The sequence below is a fragment of the Alexandromys fortis genome, unplaced genomic scaffold (assembly GCF_014885135.2).
Source record: "Alexandromys fortis isolate MF-2015 unplaced genomic scaffold, M_Fortis_MF-2015_v1.1 scaffold_140, whole genome shotgun sequence".
In the NCBI taxonomy this organism is placed as follows: Eukaryota; Metazoa; Chordata; class Mammalia; order Rodentia; family Cricetidae; genus Alexandromys; species Alexandromys fortis.
Genome location: NW_026068048.1, coordinates 3518960 through 3537495, shown reverse-complemented (window position 1 = coordinate 3537495; position 18536 = coordinate 3518960). Strand labels below are relative to the sequence as shown.

The following is an 18536-nucleotide window of genomic DNA, read 5'->3' as shown; positions in this document are numbered from 1 at the left end:
TTAGAGGGCTGGGGTGATGCCACAAGCTTAATATTACACCCCTTGAGATCTGAGAGATGGCTCAGTGGTTTAGACCACATACTGCTCTTGCAGAGGACCCAATCTCTGTTCCAGCTACCACAGGGGATCTAAGGCCTTCAAGCATTTCCACTCACACGCACAGATGGACATAGCTACACATTCACACAAATTACAAATTTATATAATTATTTATTTTATATTTTAAATTTTTATATGTAAAAATTTATATATCTCTAAAATCAGCACACACACACAAACACACACACACACACACACACACACACACACACTACACCTTGGGAAATGCTAGGTGGGATAAAACACTGACCAAGCCATCCAAATTTGCAGATTCAACCTGAAGTGAGCATCACGGTCAGTCAGACTTCACAGAGCCTTTAAGTCTGCCATGTTAGTAGAGTGCTAAGCCAAGACTGACCAAAGGAGCGAGCTAATTTCATCTCCAGCCTCTGGATGGGCTGAGGCCTACCCTTGTGAGGCTGGCGGTGTGTCCTCCGCTCAGGTGCAAAATCACTTCCCGAGCATTGTATAAGTCTTAAAATACACCACAGGCCCTGGGGGAGTTTTTTTGTTGTTTGTTTTTCCTGGTAGTCTCATCACCAAGGCTAGCCTGAGTTTCACTATGAAGTCCCAAGAGTGCTGGGATTGCAGGCGTGAGCCACCCTTACCTGGCAAAGCATTTTTTTCACGTGTTTATTGATGTGTCATTTAACTATAACAAAATCATCATTGGAATTTTTTTCACGTACACCATGTGTGTTCCTGGTACCCACAGATCCTCTCCAACTGGAGTTGTGAGCAGTTGAGATCCACGTGTGTGCATGTTCGAAATCTTAAACTCAGTCTTCCGTGTGTCTTTCAAAATTAAGGGCTTTTTGTTCTGTTTCTTGTTGACTGCCGATACCATTATCCGGCCTCCAGTGTTTAATTTTCAGGTAAACTTTTTCGTAGGTCCTATCTCAAGATATCAGAAGTAAAATCTGCTGTCTCTGGGATTGCAAGCCTAGGATTCATGCACCAGTCTGTCAAGCCACGGAATCCGCCCTTTAGCCAATCGGCCGGCCTTATTCGGGTTGGGGCGGGGACGTCCTGGCGGCGCGCGTGCGCAGAGAGCGCGCCCTTTCCGCCACCGTAGCTCGTGCTGTCACGTGGGTGCCCGGTTGTCATGGCGGCCGCCCGGAAGCCAGTGCTGCTGGGACTTCGAGACACGGCGGTCCAGGGCTGCCCCAAGGGGCCCGCCGCCTGGACGGCTAGCAAGCTGGGCGGCGTCCCGGTGAGCATGGCCGCGAGGCCTCGGCGGGGCCCGAGGGGAGGTGTCCCGCGGGAAGGGAGCGGAGTGAGTCCCAGGGTCTGAGCACCTGTTCCGTCCTCAGGACGCCCTACCTGCCGTTACCGCTCCGGGGCCGCAGTGTGGCCGCTGCGCGCAGCCGCTCGCGCTCGTCGTGCAGGTGTACTGTCCGCTGGAAGGCTCTCCGTTCCACCGGCTGCTGCACGTGTTCGCCTGTGCCCGCCCCGGCTGCGGCGACGGAGGGACGCGCAGGTAGGCGGGGAGGTCCTGGAGCCCGGGAGGGCCGGGCGAGCCTAGGTGGGGCTGGACTGGAGGGTGGAGCCCTCACGGCCTCTGTCTTGCCCCTAAGCTGGAAGGTGTTCCGCTCCCAGTGCCTGCAAGTGCCAGAGAAAGAGACTCGGACCGCCCAGGTAAAGCCTCTCGATCGGCACCCTGTGCTTTTCTGTAATTTGAGACAGACCTTTGTTGGTCTGTTTTTGAGACACAGTCTCCTCCTCTGTAGCCCAAGAGGCGTTTAATTGCCAGAAACCGGTTGGCCTAAATCCCTCCGTATTTCTGTGGTTATCTTTAATGCGTCACCACCCCCTACTTTAAGATAGTTTTTAGAAAGGTTTATTTTGGAGGCTGGAGAGTTGGTTGAGCAGCTCAGATCTCTTGTTGCTCTTCCAGAGGTCCCAGAATCATTTTTCAGCATTCACACGGCCGCTTAAAATCATCTGTAACTCCAGTTTCAGGGATTGGAATGTCTTCTCCTAGCCTCAGTGGCACCGGGGAGACACGCGCATGCACGCAATAGGGGCACAATCACACGAAGGGAAAACACGCATACACATAAAATAGAAATAAATTTTCTGTTTAATGAAGTGGTGGTGATGCGTGCATTTAATATCACCACTTAGGAGGCAGAAGCAGGCGAATCTCTCGCGTTTGAGGCCAATCGTGTGTGTGTGTGTGTGTGTTTGTGTGTGTGTGTGTGTGTGTGTGTCTACCTGTGACATTCAGAAGAGGTGTCAGATCCACAGAGCTGGAGTCACAGGTGTCTGAGAGCTACATAATGTAGGGATGTGCTGAGCAGTCGCTCCAGGCCCCAAGACAAAACTTTTAAACCTGTTTTTTAAAGTGCAACTGAATGAATTTTAAGGCTTTCAGAAGTGTTAAATCCTATTTCCTTATAGTTTTGTGGCTTTTTTATTTATTTATTTTTGTTTTTCAAGATGGTTTCTCTGTAGCTTTGGAGCCTGTCCTGGAACTAGCTCTTGAGACCAGGTTGGCCTCAAACTCACAGAGATCCTCCTGCCTCTGCTTCCCAAGTGCTGGGATTAAAGGCGAGTGCCACCACCGCCCGGGTTTTTGTGGCTTTTTTTTAGAAAGACTTTATTTTCAGTCACACATATATGTGTGTGGCTATGTGTATGCCAGTGCTGATGTCTGTGGAGACAGTTATCTCCTGTGCTGCCCGATGTGGGCATTGGGAATTGAACCCAGGCCCTCTGGCAGAGCAGCCAGTGCTCTTAACTGCCAAGCCATCTCTCCAGTCCTTGTGACTTTTTTTAGTTTGCACTTGAGATTGTAGTTTACTAATTTTTCTCATTTGAACGAATGTAGGGGAGTATACACATTCATGCATGTGTGTGGCACATACTTGGTTGTGTGTAAAGTAGAAAAATAGTTTGATTCTATCAAACCAAGACATTTGGAAGTCTTTACTAGCCAAATTGATAGCCTGGGGAGAAGTCCCACAATGACTTCCGAAAGTACATCTCAGAACCGGTCCGTCCAGCTGCTAGGCTGCCTCCAGCAATCAGGTCATATGTGTTAATGGTGGCTGCCCTGTCACAGAGCCTGGTTATTCCCTCTCTCTCTTTCTCGTATTTCTTTGTGTCTCTCTCTAGTGTTTGGAGACAGGGTCTGGATGCATAGCTCAGGCTAGCTTGGAAATCTGTGTCACCCACGGCCGTCATCCTGCCTCAGCCTGCCCCGTGCTGATATGAGTCACCATGTTCAGCCATGTAATCATGTCACGGCATTGCTCTCTTCAAGTTTATGGCTCTCTCTTAAGTGAACCCAACTAGCTAACCCTTGCATACATCTAATTCAAAATCTTAGCTGCTAAGGAGTCTGGGAAATGTCATTTAAAGTGATCTCTTTTGTCATTTATTATAAAATACAACTCAGGGACAGATATTAAGGACAAAAACCTGAGATAGGCATAAACGACCACAAAAACACCCCACCAGTGGTAGCTTCTGGCCCCGCCTCCTCTTCCCAGGGGCCTCTCTCGAGTCCTCCAGTAAGTTCTGAATGTGAACCCCACCTCTTTCACCAACACACTATTCCAATGAACATCAGATTACAATATAGACAAAATCCCTGAAACATAGGTTTTTCCTGTCTTAGTACCTAGAATACATGAAGAGCCATATCGTGGAACAGAAGATTGAAGAAACCTTGATCATTGTGCCACATTGCCCAGAAAAGACAGTTTTTTTAAAAAACAAAAATTATTTATTTATTATGTATACAATATTCTGTCTGTGTGTATGCCTGATGTCCAGAAGAGGGCACCAGACCCCATTACAGATGGTTGTGAGCCACCATGTGGTTGCTGGGAATTGAACTCAGGACCTTTGGAAGAGTGGGCAATGCTCTTAACCTCTGAGCCATCTCTCCAGCCCCAGAAAAGACAGGTTTTAAGTCACCTCTGTTTTTGCTTGTTTTTAGGTTTGTTTATTTAAGTCACCTCTGTTTTTGCTTGTTTTTAGGTTTGTTTATTTAATTTTATGTGTATCAATGTTTGTCTGCATGAATCTGTGTGCACCCCATGCACAGCTGGTGCCTTTGGAGGTCTGAAGGTGACATTTTATCCCCTGGAACTGGAGTTAGAGATACTTGCAAACTACCCAAACCTGGCTCCTCTGGAAAAGCAGCAAATGCTCTTAACCACTAACCATCTCTTCTGCCACAGTTTGTTGTGTGTTTGTTTTGAGTTAAGGTCTCACTCTAGGCCTCAGGCTGGCCTGGAACTCACAGAGCTCTATCAGCTTCTGCCTCAAGAATGCTTCGATTAAATGGATGCCACCCATACTCCGTCTTAAGATGCTTTTGAGTGGCTAGGATCCAGGAAGTTGAGTTGTAGTGAGATGAGGGAAGGGGCTGATCTGCAGGCTCACTGGTGCTGAGGCTGAAGGTGTAGACGAAGCCATCTAAGTGTGGTTACCTGTTTCCATTGGATATTTTTCTAGATGCAGGGTAGTGGCCTGGCAGCTGAGCACTGGTGTGAAGGCTCGCAGGACTGGGGAAGCGACAGCGAGGAAACGCCTCCACCAGCACCCACTGCAGATTTGGGAACTGAATTGAGTGAAGTCCGAGCTGCAGACTGGACTGCTGCGCAGCTCCAAGCTCTCCACCTGCAGGACACTGCCCCGGCTGTCACTCACCCTTCCCCCGCAGGGGAAGGGCCGCCCGTCCATACTGACGTGCCACAGTTCCAGCCCTACTATATCTGTGTTGCCGAAGAGGACGACTACGGCAACTCTGTAGGTCTTGACCACGCCCACAGTCTTCTGCAGGACTACCAGCAGAGAGAAGGTGTGGACCTGGACCACCTACTTTCCCTGTGGTGAGAACTGGCTACCATGATTGAGCGCTTCAGGCAGGAAGCTGCACGGTTGGTTCCCTACTGTCTTGCTCCCTGTGGCGAGTTCTAGAGAGAAGGATGTGATTGGACTCCTGTTCTGCTGTCTTTGGAAGAGGAAAGCAGGCTCAGGCCTCCAGGGCTGACTGTGGCAGCCAACCCGCATTAACTTGCAGTCATGCAGCTAAGTGCCCCCATGACCTGAACCCAGATGAGCAAATGGGTTTGCAGTGTGGGTGCTTACGAACGACCACTCCCCATTTCTCTGGCTTCCTTTTCTGTTCTTTCGTGTGTTTTATTTGGGACTGAACTTCGGGCCTGCAGAATGTTAAATGAGTAGCTTACCACTGAGCTGTGCCCTTGGTCCATTTCTTTGTGTACATGCACACATGGCGTGCACACATAGAGGTCTGGGACATGGGAGGAGAACCTGCACCTTAACCCACCGAAACATCTCTTGCAGCCTGCTTTGATTTTCTTGTTGTCTTGATTTTTGAGGCAGAGATGAAGTTGGCCTCAAAGCTCTTGGTGTCATCAAGGATGACCTTGAACTCCTGATCCTTCTGCCTCCTCTTTCTGAGTGTAGAGATCAGGTTTTATGCAGAGTTGGGAACCGAACCCAGGCTTCTCTGGTGGTGGACAGTGCTCTACCAGCTGAGATACATCCACAGCCCTCTTTCTTGATTTCCCTTGTTAAAATTCCTGACAAGGAGTTTGTGTGTGCTTGTATGTTTATGAACAGGCATGCATATGCTGCCATGGCCACATGTGAAATTCAAGGACATCTTGTTCCTTTTTTTTCAGCATATGGGTTCTGAGAGTTGAACTTGGTCTTTGTAATTGACAGCAAGTGCCATTGCTGGCCTTCTGTCTTTTTTTTTTTTTTTTTTTGTAGCCTGGACTGTCCTAGAACATACTCTGTAGACCAGACTGGCACAGAGATCCACCTGCCTCTGCCTCCTGAGTGCTAGGATTAAAGATGTGTGCCACCACCCAGCCTTCATGTGTCTTTATAGAACAGCAGGATGAGCTAGCAGCAGTGTTCCTTGTTTCATGGCTCTGCTCTTACTCCAGAGCTCCCTCAGACTCTGAGACCATTTCAGATTCTCATTTATGAGCTGGGAAGGGTAGTGGGGTTTCTGTTCTTTCTTCACGTGCTTTGGTGGGTCCCCAGAGAGTAGATGTAGAAAAGCCATGAACCAGAGCACTGAAGAGGAAGAACAGACTCTGACCTCAGCAGGTGCTGTGGCCCATGTGCACTTGCGCCCCTCCCCCCCACTAATTAACAAACTAGAGAAAGAAAACCACCTTGCTTCCTCTTGCGAATGCTCTGGTTCTCCAGACGTTCATAGTCTCACATGGTCTCTGCTTTTCTCTTTAGTTCTTCTAGTGATGGGGATGAAAAATATGAGAAGACCAGTATTAAAAATGGAGATCAAACGTTTTACAAGTTCATGAAGAGAATTGCAGCCTGCCAGGAACAGATTCTGAGGTAAAGATGACATGTTTTATTCTGTTTTACTGTAGAGGTAGCCTGCTGGCAAGCGCACACCCACAGTCTCAGGGATTCCTCAGGGTAAAGGTTGCCTGGCCAGCTCTGCAACAGTGAGACACTCATTTTTAAAATGTATTTTTATTTATTTTTAATATGTGTTTGTACCTGTGACTTTAGAATACAAAAGAGATAGATAATCGTGAGCTGCTCCATGTAGGTGCTGGGAACCGAAATTGAATTCTCTGTTTTTTTTTTTTTTTTAACTATTAACTGATTGGCCCATTAGCTCAGACTTGTTATTAACTATTAGGACTTAACATTAGCCCATTATTCTATGTTAGCCACGTGGCTTGGTACCTTATTCAGCAACGCAGTCACATCTTGTTTCTTCTGTGGCTGGGTCAGAACTGCAGACCAAGTTTTCCTCTTCCCAGAATTCTCCTGTTGTCGTCACCCTGCCTCTACTTCCTATCTGGTCGCCCCACCTATACTTCCTGCTTATGTACTGGCCAATCAGTGTTTATTTAAAATATAATTGACAGGATACAGACCAATGTCCCACAGCACTTCCCCCACTTTTTTTTTTTTTAAACAAGAACTCTAGGGGCTGGAGAGATGGCTCAGAGTTTAAGAGCATTGCCTGCTCTTCCAAAGGTCCTGAGTTCAATTCCCAGCAACCACATGGTGGCTTACAACCATCTATAATTGGGTCTGGTGCCCTCTTCTGGCCTTCGAGCATACACACAGACAGAATATTGTATTCATAATAAATAAATTAAAAAAAAAAAACAAGAACTCTAAATCTAGTATTCTTTGTTTAGCTTTTCTCCTCACCATTAACCATAACAACTTATAACCAACATTCTAAACAAAGGAAAATATCCATAGTCCATTTTTTGGGAATGTGGGTGTCGTTTTCCAGGCTACTTCCTGCTGGTTGGGGGCACTGATAATCTTATGGGGGCCTAAAGAAAATTTAGAATAATGATCAAGTCCTGACTAGAGTATCCTGTGAGGCTTGACCATCTCAGGCAGCAGTCTTGAATCTGTTCTGGATGTAGAACTCAGACATCTGAGCCATCTGTTCCTACCAGAGATTTCTCAGGTAGTCTTCCTTGATTAAACCTGATTTTTCTTAATTCAGAATGAATCCATAGCGTCTCATTTTCTGTGGAAACAAAAGCAAAATCTCTTCTCCAAAGTAACATATCTTTTGAATTCAATTTTGAAGTCAAGGTATTTTTAAAATAACTATCTTTGATTAATTTAGCAGCACTTGTAAACAAATATCTTTTAGCAGCTGTTACTCCTTCCTCAGCATTTAAACAATTTAAAAAGAACTTAATAACATACAGTGTCCAGATTCTCTGTGTGTTTTGCATCTTTACGTGGCTTTATTTTTTTTTCTTTTTTTTTGGGGGGGGGGTTTCGAGACAGGGTTTCTTTGTAGCTTTAGTGCCTGTCCTGGAATTAGCTCTTGTAGACCAGGCTGGCTTTGAACTCCCAGAGATCCGCCTGCCTCTGCCTCCTGAGTGCTGGGATTAAAGGTGTGCACTACCACCGCCCGGCTCATGGCTTTATTTTTAAACTCTATTTCTTTTATTTTTAACTTTTGGCTTTTTGAGACAGGGTTTCTGTGTATCTTTGTCCTGGAATTCACTGTGTAGACCAGGCTGTCCTCGAACTCCCAGAGATCCACCTGTCTCTGCCTCCAAGTGCTGGGATTAAAGATGCGTGCCACCCACCACACCTTGAATTCACAGAGGTCTGCCCGCCTCTGTCTTCCAAATGTTGGGATGAGTCTTTAATTTGCTAAGTGATATGGCTAAGGTTAACTCCATGGCTCTGGTGGCCATTTTTTTAGCATTTTGAGATTTCAGCCTCATGGTGGAGGTACTGGCTGTAGCCATGTTTATTGCCATAACTCTATGGCATTTCAAGGTCCCTACCAGCAAGCAAGCTTCAACAGTCTGCTCACAAACCACACTCAAAAGCTCTGTAGCATGGGCTGGAGAGATGGCTTAGCGGTTAAGAGCATTGCCTGCTCTTACAAAGGTCCTGAGTTCAATTCCCAACAACCACATGGGGGCTCACAGCCATCTGTAATGAGGTCTGGTGCCCTCTTCTGGACTACAAGCATACATGCAGACAGAATATTGTATACATAATAAAAAATAAATTAAAAAAAAGCTCTGTAGCAGGACCTCCTGCCTGAAAGAGTCAGAGTTTGCATTGGCAGGATTGCCCAGAAAGCTGGCATTTTAAAATGGCACGGCTTTTTTCCTGCTATGGCTGAAAACCAAAAAACATGTGGTCGGCTTTTCATCAACACCATCTAAGTGTTTCATGTCGGGGCCTCTTAAAAGAGCTGCAAGGTTTTACAGCTAAAGCAGAGTCAGGAAGCCTCTCTTAAGTGAGGCTCGTTTGCCTCTAGCGAACAGAGCCCACTTGAGAAAGTACTGCTGTCAATAAGCTTTGCCTAACTCTATTCTTTTTTGTCTAGAATTACTTCCCAAGCTCTCTCAGGCTTTATGTGGATGCAGTTGTCTACGTGGGTGCCATTTGTTGTCGGGGTTTCTGTCCTGCCTGGTCCCCGCAGTTGTTAAGTCCCAAAGAAATCACGCAGAGGTCTACAGTAACTGTAAACTGATTGGCCTAGTAGCTCAGACTTTTTTTTTTTTTTTTAATATCTATTTATTATGTATACAATATTCTGTCTGCGTGTATCCCTGCAGGCCAGAAGAGGGCACCAGATCTCATTTCAGATGGTTGTGAGCCACCATGTGGTTGCTGAGAATTGAACTCAGGACCTCTGGAAGAGCAGGCAATGCTCTTAACCACTGAGCCATCTCTCCAGCCCCTAGCTCAGACTTCTTATTAACTCTTATAACTTATATTAGCCCATTATTCTTGTCCATGTTAGCCATGTGGCTTGGTACCTTATTCAGCAAGGCAGTCTTATCTTGCTTTTTCTGTGGCTGGGTCAGGACTACTGAATTTTCTGTTTTTATCCATTAACCACTGAGCCCTCTCTCCAGCTCAGGAGACAGCACGTACTGTTTCTCTTGTACGTGTATGTGGGTGCCTGTGGAGCCAGAAGAAGACATGGGATCTTCTGGAACTGCAGTTAGGAATGGTTCTGAGCCATCACGTGGGTGCTAATAATTGAACCTGGGTCCTCTGCAAGAGCAACAAGTGCTCTTAACTCTTGAGCCATCTTCCAGCCCCAGCTTTCAACTTTTTAAAATGATTAGGCAACCATTTTCCAAAGTCTTTCCCTTTTATGTTCCTTCCCACAGGATGTCCCTGTGTCATAGTCCTAGTTTCTGCACAGTGCTCCAGCTCTTGATACGGAAATGATCCATGCCAGATAGTTATTGACAATCACACTGCTTAAACCAATTAACAATTTATGAGTCCTAGTGCACACCATTAGTCCCAGTATTCAGAAGGCAGGGCAGGTGAATCTCTGAGTTCAAGTATAGCAAGAGCTACATCATGAGACCCTGTTTAGTAACACACACACACACACAGAGTTATGAGTCCTTTTATTAATGGGAAGACCAAGAGCATGCTCGCACTTCTGAAATCTCTTGGTGTCCAACCTCAAAGTACAGCATTTTTAAAGACAAAACCACAATTGCAGCAGTGCTTGAGGTGGGGTTACATCATTGAGGGGCTTGGGGTGGTCTAGTGGCATCTGTTTTCTTGCATAGCTCAGAAGTATTTTCCAGACTCTATGACAATTGTTTTTTGGTTTGCACTTCCTCTTAGCTATTTTAGTTTTATGTTTAAGCTTGCACAAACATCATTTATTTTTGTTAATACATCTGCACCATAGTCCTGAAATCATTGCCAAGGCACATGTGGCTCTTAGGGGGCAAGGGGTGAAAGGCTGAGAAGTATCGAGGCAGACACAGACTTAAATTGGCGTAGTGTGCCATTGCCTTATTCACACCTCTCAGGTATACCCAGTTTTAATTTTTGATGTTGCAGAAGGTGTATGGTGGCATTTCAGTTGTGACTGATACTCACTTCCCGTAACTGAAAGACACGAACTACATTTTCAAGTATTTGTTTTTTACCTCTTACACCTTCTTTTCGTTCTAAGGCTGGGGATCAAATTCAGGGCCTTGTAAAGGTTAAGCAAGCACTCTACCACTGAACTGTATCCCCAGACTTCCAGGTTTTTGGTTTCCTTTTCATGGTGCATGTTTGGAGCATAAGTTGTCATCAGTGTTTTTGATCTTGGCCATTTTTACAGGTGTAAGATGGAATCTCAGAGTTGTTGTGATTTGCATTTCTCTGATGACTAAGGATGTTGAACATTTCCTTAAGTGTCTTTCAGCCATTTTAGATTCCTCTGTTGAGTGTTCTCTGTTTAGGTCTGTACTCCATTTGTCTTTTTTAAAAATTGGATTATGTGTTCTTTTGGTGTCCAATTTCTTGAGTTCTTTGTATATTTTGGAAATCAGACCACGGAGGCCATAGAGCTGAGGAACAGGACTGGGTGGGTCTGCAGGAGGGAGAGAGGGCAGTTCCGGTCTGTCATTATGTGCAGCTGGGACTGAGCTGAGCAGAGCCCCTGGGCAGTTGGCAGTACACACCAAGAAGTCATGGAACAGGTCATGGTCACCCAGGTGTCCTCTGTGTGGGTTCAGGTGAGGATTGATTTCAGGTCCTCCTAGGTTAGGTAGGTGTGTTGGATTACTTCACAGGCCTGGTTTTGCTGATGTAGTTAGAGTGTGTATTCATGTGTGGCTCCCCTCTGCTTCAGTGAGCTCCAACTGCAGCCTTTCTTCCTTCAGAAATGTGTTGTCTGTCTTCCAGGTGAGGCAGAGCTACCCTGCCTCTGAGTTTGTACTCAACATGGAACCAGGGAATGGCTCAGCCAGAATCTGACTGGTAGAATATGGGGTAATTAGGGCAGGGCTCAAAGGCTAGCCTGTAAGTGTCTTGTCCAACTGGTCTCACCCCTCAAGGCTGAAGATAAGTTATTGTCCTAAACCTGTAGTCACCTTGGACTCCTGGATGAGCAGTCTTTGAGGACAGACGGCCCTCCCAGATTAGAGTGGATATCCATGAGGCTGAAGTGATCATCTGAGAGCCCCTCAGTCCCCTAAGCAAGGAGGACTTTTTCCAGACCTTGCAGGAGCAGGATGCATGTTGCTTAGCTACATAATAGTTAGGCAGGTGGGTCTGTTCAGTCCAGTCTGGTCTACAGAGTGAGCTCAGGCCAATGTCTACATAATGAGACCCCATCTCAACTAAGATAAAATATTACATATGGAAAGCAGAAAAAGGAGACTTAACAGATTGGGAAGAGTAACTTACTTATAAAAGGGTCCAGTGACCCCTATCTCATCTCTCTTTGGGGCCTGCAGTGGCACTGTGCCAAGTGTTAACAAGACTTCAGTTCCCTTGATTGCTTCACGCAGTTGCTGGGGTGCTCTGCTGTGCGCTCTCCTTGCTGTTAGTTCTGTTCCCGTGCAGTGTTCCCAGATGCTGGTCACTGGTGCGTGTGCCTCTGATGCGTGACTTCCCTTCCTTGCCATAGGTATTCGTGGAGTGGAGAGCCTCTCTTTTTGGCCTGTCCCACACTGGAAGTCTCTGAGGTCCCAGCCTGCAGTGGCTGTGGAGGCCAGAGGACGTTTGAGTTTCAGCTTATGCCAGCACTGGTCAGCATGCTCAGCAGTCCCAACCTAGGTAAGAAGCCCTTTGCTGACTTCAGTGTGAAATGATGCTTGAATGAAAGGCTTTCTTTAATTATTAAATGTAGAATCTATAGAAAAGGTGAGAAATTTATAATCCAGCAAAATTCTAATACCATCACTAACAATAACCATTTTGGTAATTTAAGACTGAACATGCTAATTTGTACCTTTTAAAAAATGTTTATTATTTATGTGTGTGGGTGTGTTGCCTGCCAGTATGTCTGTGCACCACATGTGTGCCTGGTTCCTGAGGAGGCCAGAAGAGAGCTCTGGTTTTCCTGGAGTTGAAGAGGTTGTGAGCTGCCCTGTGGGTGCTGCAGTTGGAGCTGTGTCCTCGGGAGGAGCAGTCACTGCTCTTCTCTGCTGGTCCATCTCTGCTGCTCTTAATATTTTTATCACATATTATAGTCAGGCAGGTTTTAGTGGCATTTTTGTTGTTTGTTCTGAGACAGAGTCTCATGTGTCCCACCCTGGCTTTGAACTTGACAGATAGCTGAGAATAACCATAAACTTTTATTCTTTTGTGTCTACCTCAGAGTGCTGGGGTTTGCAGGTATGTGCCAAAATACCCAATTTTGTATAATGAGACTTACTGTCATTTAACAAAGTTGCTTAGAGGCCAGCAAGATGGCTCAAAGATAAAGTTGATGTCTCAGTGGTTAAAGGAGTTTGTCCCAAATACCCGGCAACCTGAGTTTGCTCTCTGAATCCCACAGTGGAAGGAGAGAACTGATTCCCAAAAGTTATCCTCCAGATTTTACATGGAGTATGTGGCATGCAAGCAACCCCCCCCCCACACACACACCCATGGTGGCATGAGCCACCACTACCTGGTCCAGAATCATTTTATTTCCATAAATTTCATAGCAGCGTCACCATTTTTCATTTGAGTCCTCTCTCTTTTTCTTAAGATTTATTTTTTATTTCATCTGCATGTGTGTATGTATACCATATTCTTGCCTAGCCGGGCAGTGGTGGCACACGCCTTTAATCCCAGCGCTTGGGAGACAGAGGTAGGCGATCTCAGTGAGTTCGAGGCCAGCCTGGTCTACAAGAGCTAGTTCCAGGACAGGCTCCAAAACCACAGAGAAACCCTGTCTCGAAAAAAAAAAAAAAACACATATACATGCCTGTGCCCTCAGAAGTAAGAAGAGGGTGTCATATCCCTTGAAAGTGGAGTTACACATGGTTGTGAGCCATCCCGAAGTTGCTGGAAGTCAAACTGAGCTCTCCAAGAGCAACAAGGGCTCTTAATCACTGGGCCACGTCAGGTTGACCTCTAATCATAGAGATCCACCTGCCTCTGCCTCCTGAGTGTTGGGATTAATGGCGTGCGCCATCACCACCCCTTGAACCTCCTTTTTCTTAATATGTATTTGTATGTGTACATGCATGTGTTCTTGTGTGAATGTGCTCAAGTACCATGGCACATATGTAAAGGTCAGAGGACAAGCCCAGCTATTGTTCCTCACCTTTAACCTTGTGTGAGGCAGGATCTTTCTCATTTGCTGCTGGCTGTGTACTCAGACTGGCTGGCCTGGAGACTTTGTGTCTCCACCTCCAGCTCAGTTCTCCAGGAGTGCTGGGAATACCGACCTTGCCTTGTAAAGCTTTTTTTTGGCGGGGATAGTGGGCGGTGTCTTTCAAGACAGGGTTTCTCTGTGTAGCAATGGCTGCCCTAGAACTCAGTTTGTAGACCAGGCTGGCCTCGAACTCACAGAGATCCACCTGCCTCCCAAGTGCTGGGATTAAAGGTGTTTGCCACCACTGCCCGGCTTGTCTTGGCTTTGCAAGGGTTCTGGGGATCTAAACTCAGATCACTGACTTGAGCAGCACGAGCTTTTACCTACCGAGACATGTTGTGGGTTTTTTGGTTTTGTTTTAAAGTAAAGTTTATTTATGAGCAGTTACCAGTAAAACTGACTTTTGTTTTTATTTTCTGAGGCAGGGGTAAGGTGTAGCCCTGGATGGCTTGATCTGACTGTTTGTTTAGCCAAGGATGGTAACCTGTGTTCACCTCGTCATGAATGTACCTTTTAACTTTCTCTTTGTTGGAATCTAGAGCATGTGGTATTTTTCAGGTCTTGCTGTGGAGTTTGGAACAATTCTCGTTTACACATGTGAGCAGAGTTGCTGGCCTGCGAATCAGAAGACTCCCATGGAAGAATTCTGTATTATACAGGAAGACCCAGATGAATTTTTATTTAAGTAGAACACTTTGTCTTATTTATACAAATTAAAACAAATTTTCATATTCAAATGTATGTATGTTTACCTTATTTTAGCTTCTCTCTTCCCTTGAGACAGGGTAGCCTTGAACTTGTGGCAATCTTCTTGCCTCAGACTAGCATATAAATTTTTAACTAATGTTTTTTGTTTGATTTATTGTTATTTTTCCTTTATTTTGTCTTGTTAGAGACATGGTTTCTCAGTGCAGCCTAGGCTAGTCTTAAGCTCAACAATCCTTCTACCTTAGCCTCCCAAGTGCTAGGATTACAGGTGAGGACCGCCATGCCCATCTTGATTTATTTATTTGTCTGTTCATTTATTGTTTATTTTCAAAACAAGGTTTCTCTGTGTAGCTCTGGCTGTCCTGAAAGTCTCTCTGTAGATCAGGCTGGCCTTGAATTCACAGAGATCCTCTTGCCCTTGCCTCCCAAATACTAGGATTAAAGGTAAGAGTCACCACTGTCCGGGTATTAACTTTTGTTTTTGTTTTCTGTTTGTTTGTTTGTTTTTGTTTTTGGATAGAGGGTTTTTCTGTGTAGCCCTGGCTGTCCTGGAACTCACTCACTCACTCTGTAGACCAGGCTGTCCTCAAATCAGAAAAAAGCCTGCCTCTGTCTCCTGAGTGCTGGGGTTAAAGGTGTGAATCACCACCAGGCTTAACAGCTATTTTTAATACTGCCTTTTTCTTTCTTTTGGAGACCATGGGCTTGATGCATTACCTCCTGACTGCACGGATCAATGGACTGTCTGTATGGTAGCAATTACAACATGTTCCCTCCTGGCCTGGAGGCCCGTGACCTCATCCACAGACACCCTGGCGGATATTCTGTCGCTAGCATAGCAGTCAGCATCTTCCATCCCCCTCCAGTGTACCCCGCTGCACCCTTTTCCAGACTTGCAGAAATCCTGCCCTGACCTGTCCTGTGCTTCCCCAGTCAGCATTCTGCTCTTGCAGCATCCCGGGAAGGATCTCTGTGCCATGACCCCCATCCACCTTCCACTTGCCCGGTTTCCCCTTCCTGTATTCAGTTTCTCTGTTACTAACCTCCATTTCTTCTCCCTTGACAGCAGTTTGGGAACTCTCCCGCTGATCATGTTCCAGCATGCTCTTGGCTCTATGCAATGGGGAGAACTGTCCCTGATGAGTGTGGGGTGTGGTCATGTGCACAGTGTACCTAGTGAGAATTTTCTCTAAGGAAAGTGGCTGTGTGCACAGACAGAAGGCCCTGGTCAGTGAGGTTCCTGCAGAGCTTGCCTGAGCATCCTTAGCTCTGCAGAGAGCTGTCCACTCCTTTTCTGCCATGCCCTGAAGTCCCCGCCGGCTTCTCTATCGTGCCTGTGGCTGTAGACTACCGCAGCTGGCTAGACCAGTTACTCCAACTGATTACATCACAGCCGTGGCGATGTGAGCTTATTCAGATGGGCAGGGCCGTCCTGCTCTGGTCAAGGGGCATCTTGACAACAAGAAGAGTTTGAGTCAGGTGCTAGTGGGGATGGTACATGGGATTAGCTGGGTTGGGAGGTTGCTTAATGGTAGAGTTTGGCAAAGCTCTGGTTACATTCCTGACATTACAGAAAGAAAACAAAGCCATTCATACCTTTACGGATTGTTAGCGTCTTTTAGACAGGGTCTCCAGTTTGCTGTGTAGCTAATGATGATTACTTGCACATCAAAGTTAGAGGAATGTACCACCATGCTTGGATTTTAGGGTACTGGGGTTCACAGCCAGGCCCTGTGCATGCTAGGCAAGCACTATGCCAACTTACCTCAGACCCTTCTTTAGTTTTTTGAGTCACAATCCCAGGCTGGTCTCATACTAACCTATTCTCCCTCTGCCTCTCTGTGTACTACTTTCTGGGGAAGGTAGGCTGCTGACCAAACCCGCGTGTGCGTTTGTAGGTGTACACAGCAGTCAGAAGGGGGCTGTGATGGCCTTTTCTGTGCTTCTCCATCTTATTTCCCTGAACCTCGAGCTGATGTCTTCTGCTAGTATGGCAGCCAGCGAGCCCCAGTGATCTTTCTGTGTCCCCATCACTGCTATATTATAGAACTACAGGCCTTCATAGCCCACACCCCACTTGTTATGTAGATGCTGGGATCTGAATCGGGACCTTGTGCTTGCATAGCAAGTGCTCTTACACACCTAACCATTTCTCCAGCCCCGCTCAAGCATCCTCGAGTTTGGTTATATGCCCTTGTGGTGGGTGTTACCTATTTAAAGCATACAGGTGGACAGAAGCTTTCCTACAGTCCTATGACGTGAAGAAAACAAGCCTGCTCTAAACCCATTTAGATGCAACACTGTGCGTGAGGTCATGGGTTGCAGAAGTAGCAATGTCAAGAAAGGAAGTTACACACTTAGTACTCTGTTAAAGACACGGGAATAGAGAGGTACAGTAGGCCAGGGTTGTTGCATGGGGAGAGGGGCTTGCAGCTCTTCCTGCACCTATCAGCATAAGTTCCTATTAGAACTTGTTGTGCAGGGCAAATATCCAGCCTCCTAGGAAGGGCATCTGTTATATTAGCTTCAGAGTGGTACTTTTGAGCATTGGGCCTGTTTTGGGGAGAACTCAGCCCATATGCAGGAGTGCCTCCACCCTGTTGAAGCTGTCTTTTCTTTCCTATACTTAATGTATCCAGGTAGTGCATAAAAAATCCTCTAGGCCAATGTGTGTGTGATTGTGAGCCAGTCACCTGCAGAGAAAGACAACAGCTCAAATAGCAAAGTTTCTGCTTTCTGTCTTTAGAATTACTGTTTTCTGTGATGAGCATGAACTGAGAAACAACCTCAGACAAATAAAAGTACCAACCAGGGTGAGCTCAGTGGTTAAGAGCACTGACGGCTCTTACAGAGGACCAGCACCCACAAGGTAGATCCCAGGCATCTGGATGGAACTCTACAGTCTCTGTATGCACCCGATGCACAGGAACTCAGTAAAAATAGAAATGAGGTAGAGAGAGAGAGAGTACAGTACCACAGTTCTCCGCCAGCCTCCACATGTGCATGCGCCCAGACACACACAGCAGTGCATCCTGACGAATGCTGACTATACTGGCGTCTGTAAATCGGGACTTCTTTGTGGCCAGTTAGTTCCAAGACAGAAAAGTATGGGCCAATGAAAGCTTCTGTGACCTGATTCCATCAGAGGCAGTCTATCTGTCTTTGTGGCCTGCCTTGAGAGCGTTACCAGCTGAGAATGACTGACAAAAGCCACAGTATGTATCAGGTGGGTGCAAAAGTAATTGCAGTTTTTGCATCGCCGAAAGTTTTTGCTTAATATCGCAGTTTATTTTTATTTATTTATTTATTTGCTTTTTTCGAGACAGGGTTTCTCTGTGGTTTTGAAGCCTGTCCTGGAAGTAGCTCTTGTAGACCAGGCTGGTCTCGAACTCACAGAGATCTGCCTGCCTCTGCCTCCCAAGTGCTGGGATTAAAGGCGTGCGCCACCACCGCCTGGCCGCAGTTTATTTTTTATTTTTTTATGTGTATGAGTGTGTGTGTGTACACGTGTACGTGCGTGTGTGTGCTTTCTTACAGAGGTCCGAAGAGGGTTTTAGATGCCCAGGAGGTAGGGTTACAGGCAGTGGTAAACTGCCTTAACATGAGTGCTGGGAACTGAACTCAGGTCCTCTGCAGTAGCACTATGCTCTTAACCTCTGAGTCTTCCCTCCAGCCCTTGGACTATGCTGATCAATGTGGCTGTGCTGTATACCATTTTACTATGCATTTTCTACTTTTTTTCTAATGACTTGCTTGTGGTTTATTTTATATTATGGAAATTGTGTTAGACAAACTTGAGATTCAAAGCTGGGCTGCGGTTGCGCATGCCTTTACTTCTGGCATTTGGAAGGCAGAGGCAAACAGATTGCAATAATTTTGTGGTTTGAGTTCAGAATAGGTGGCGAAGCAGCAGAGATGACTCTGGACATTCACAGAAATTTGGTTGGCTAAGGAACAGTCCACGGAGCAGTGGTTCCAGAACTGCTAACTGAGTTCCACTTGGTAATGGCTGACATCAGGAGTTGACAGCTGCAGGAGGAGTTTCCAGGGAATTCAACACGGACCATTCAATCAATGGTCATTTGAGCAAATCGGAAAGGTGAAAAAGCTTGATAAGTGGGTGCCTCATGAGGAG

General features: G+C 46.2%; 1 protein-coding gene across 1 annotated transcript; it reads left to right on the top strand.

Moving 5' to 3' along the window:
- The first annotated feature begins 301 nt into the window (after positions 1 to 301).
- Pdcd2l (programmed cell death 2 like) lies at positions 302 to 14539 on the top strand. Its single transcript, XM_050118998.1, has 7 exons — positions 302 to 1312; positions 1413 to 1579; positions 1677 to 1737; positions 4570 to 4946; positions 6343 to 6453; positions 12014 to 12162; positions 14252 to 14539. The coding sequence occupies exons 1-7, from the start codon at positions 1205 to 1207 to the stop codon at positions 14380 to 14382; spliced, it is 1104 nt and encodes a 367-aa protein (XP_049974955.1). The 5' UTR covers positions 302 to 1204; the 3' UTR covers positions 14383 to 14539.
- Positions 14540 to 18536: the final 3997 nt, after the last annotated feature.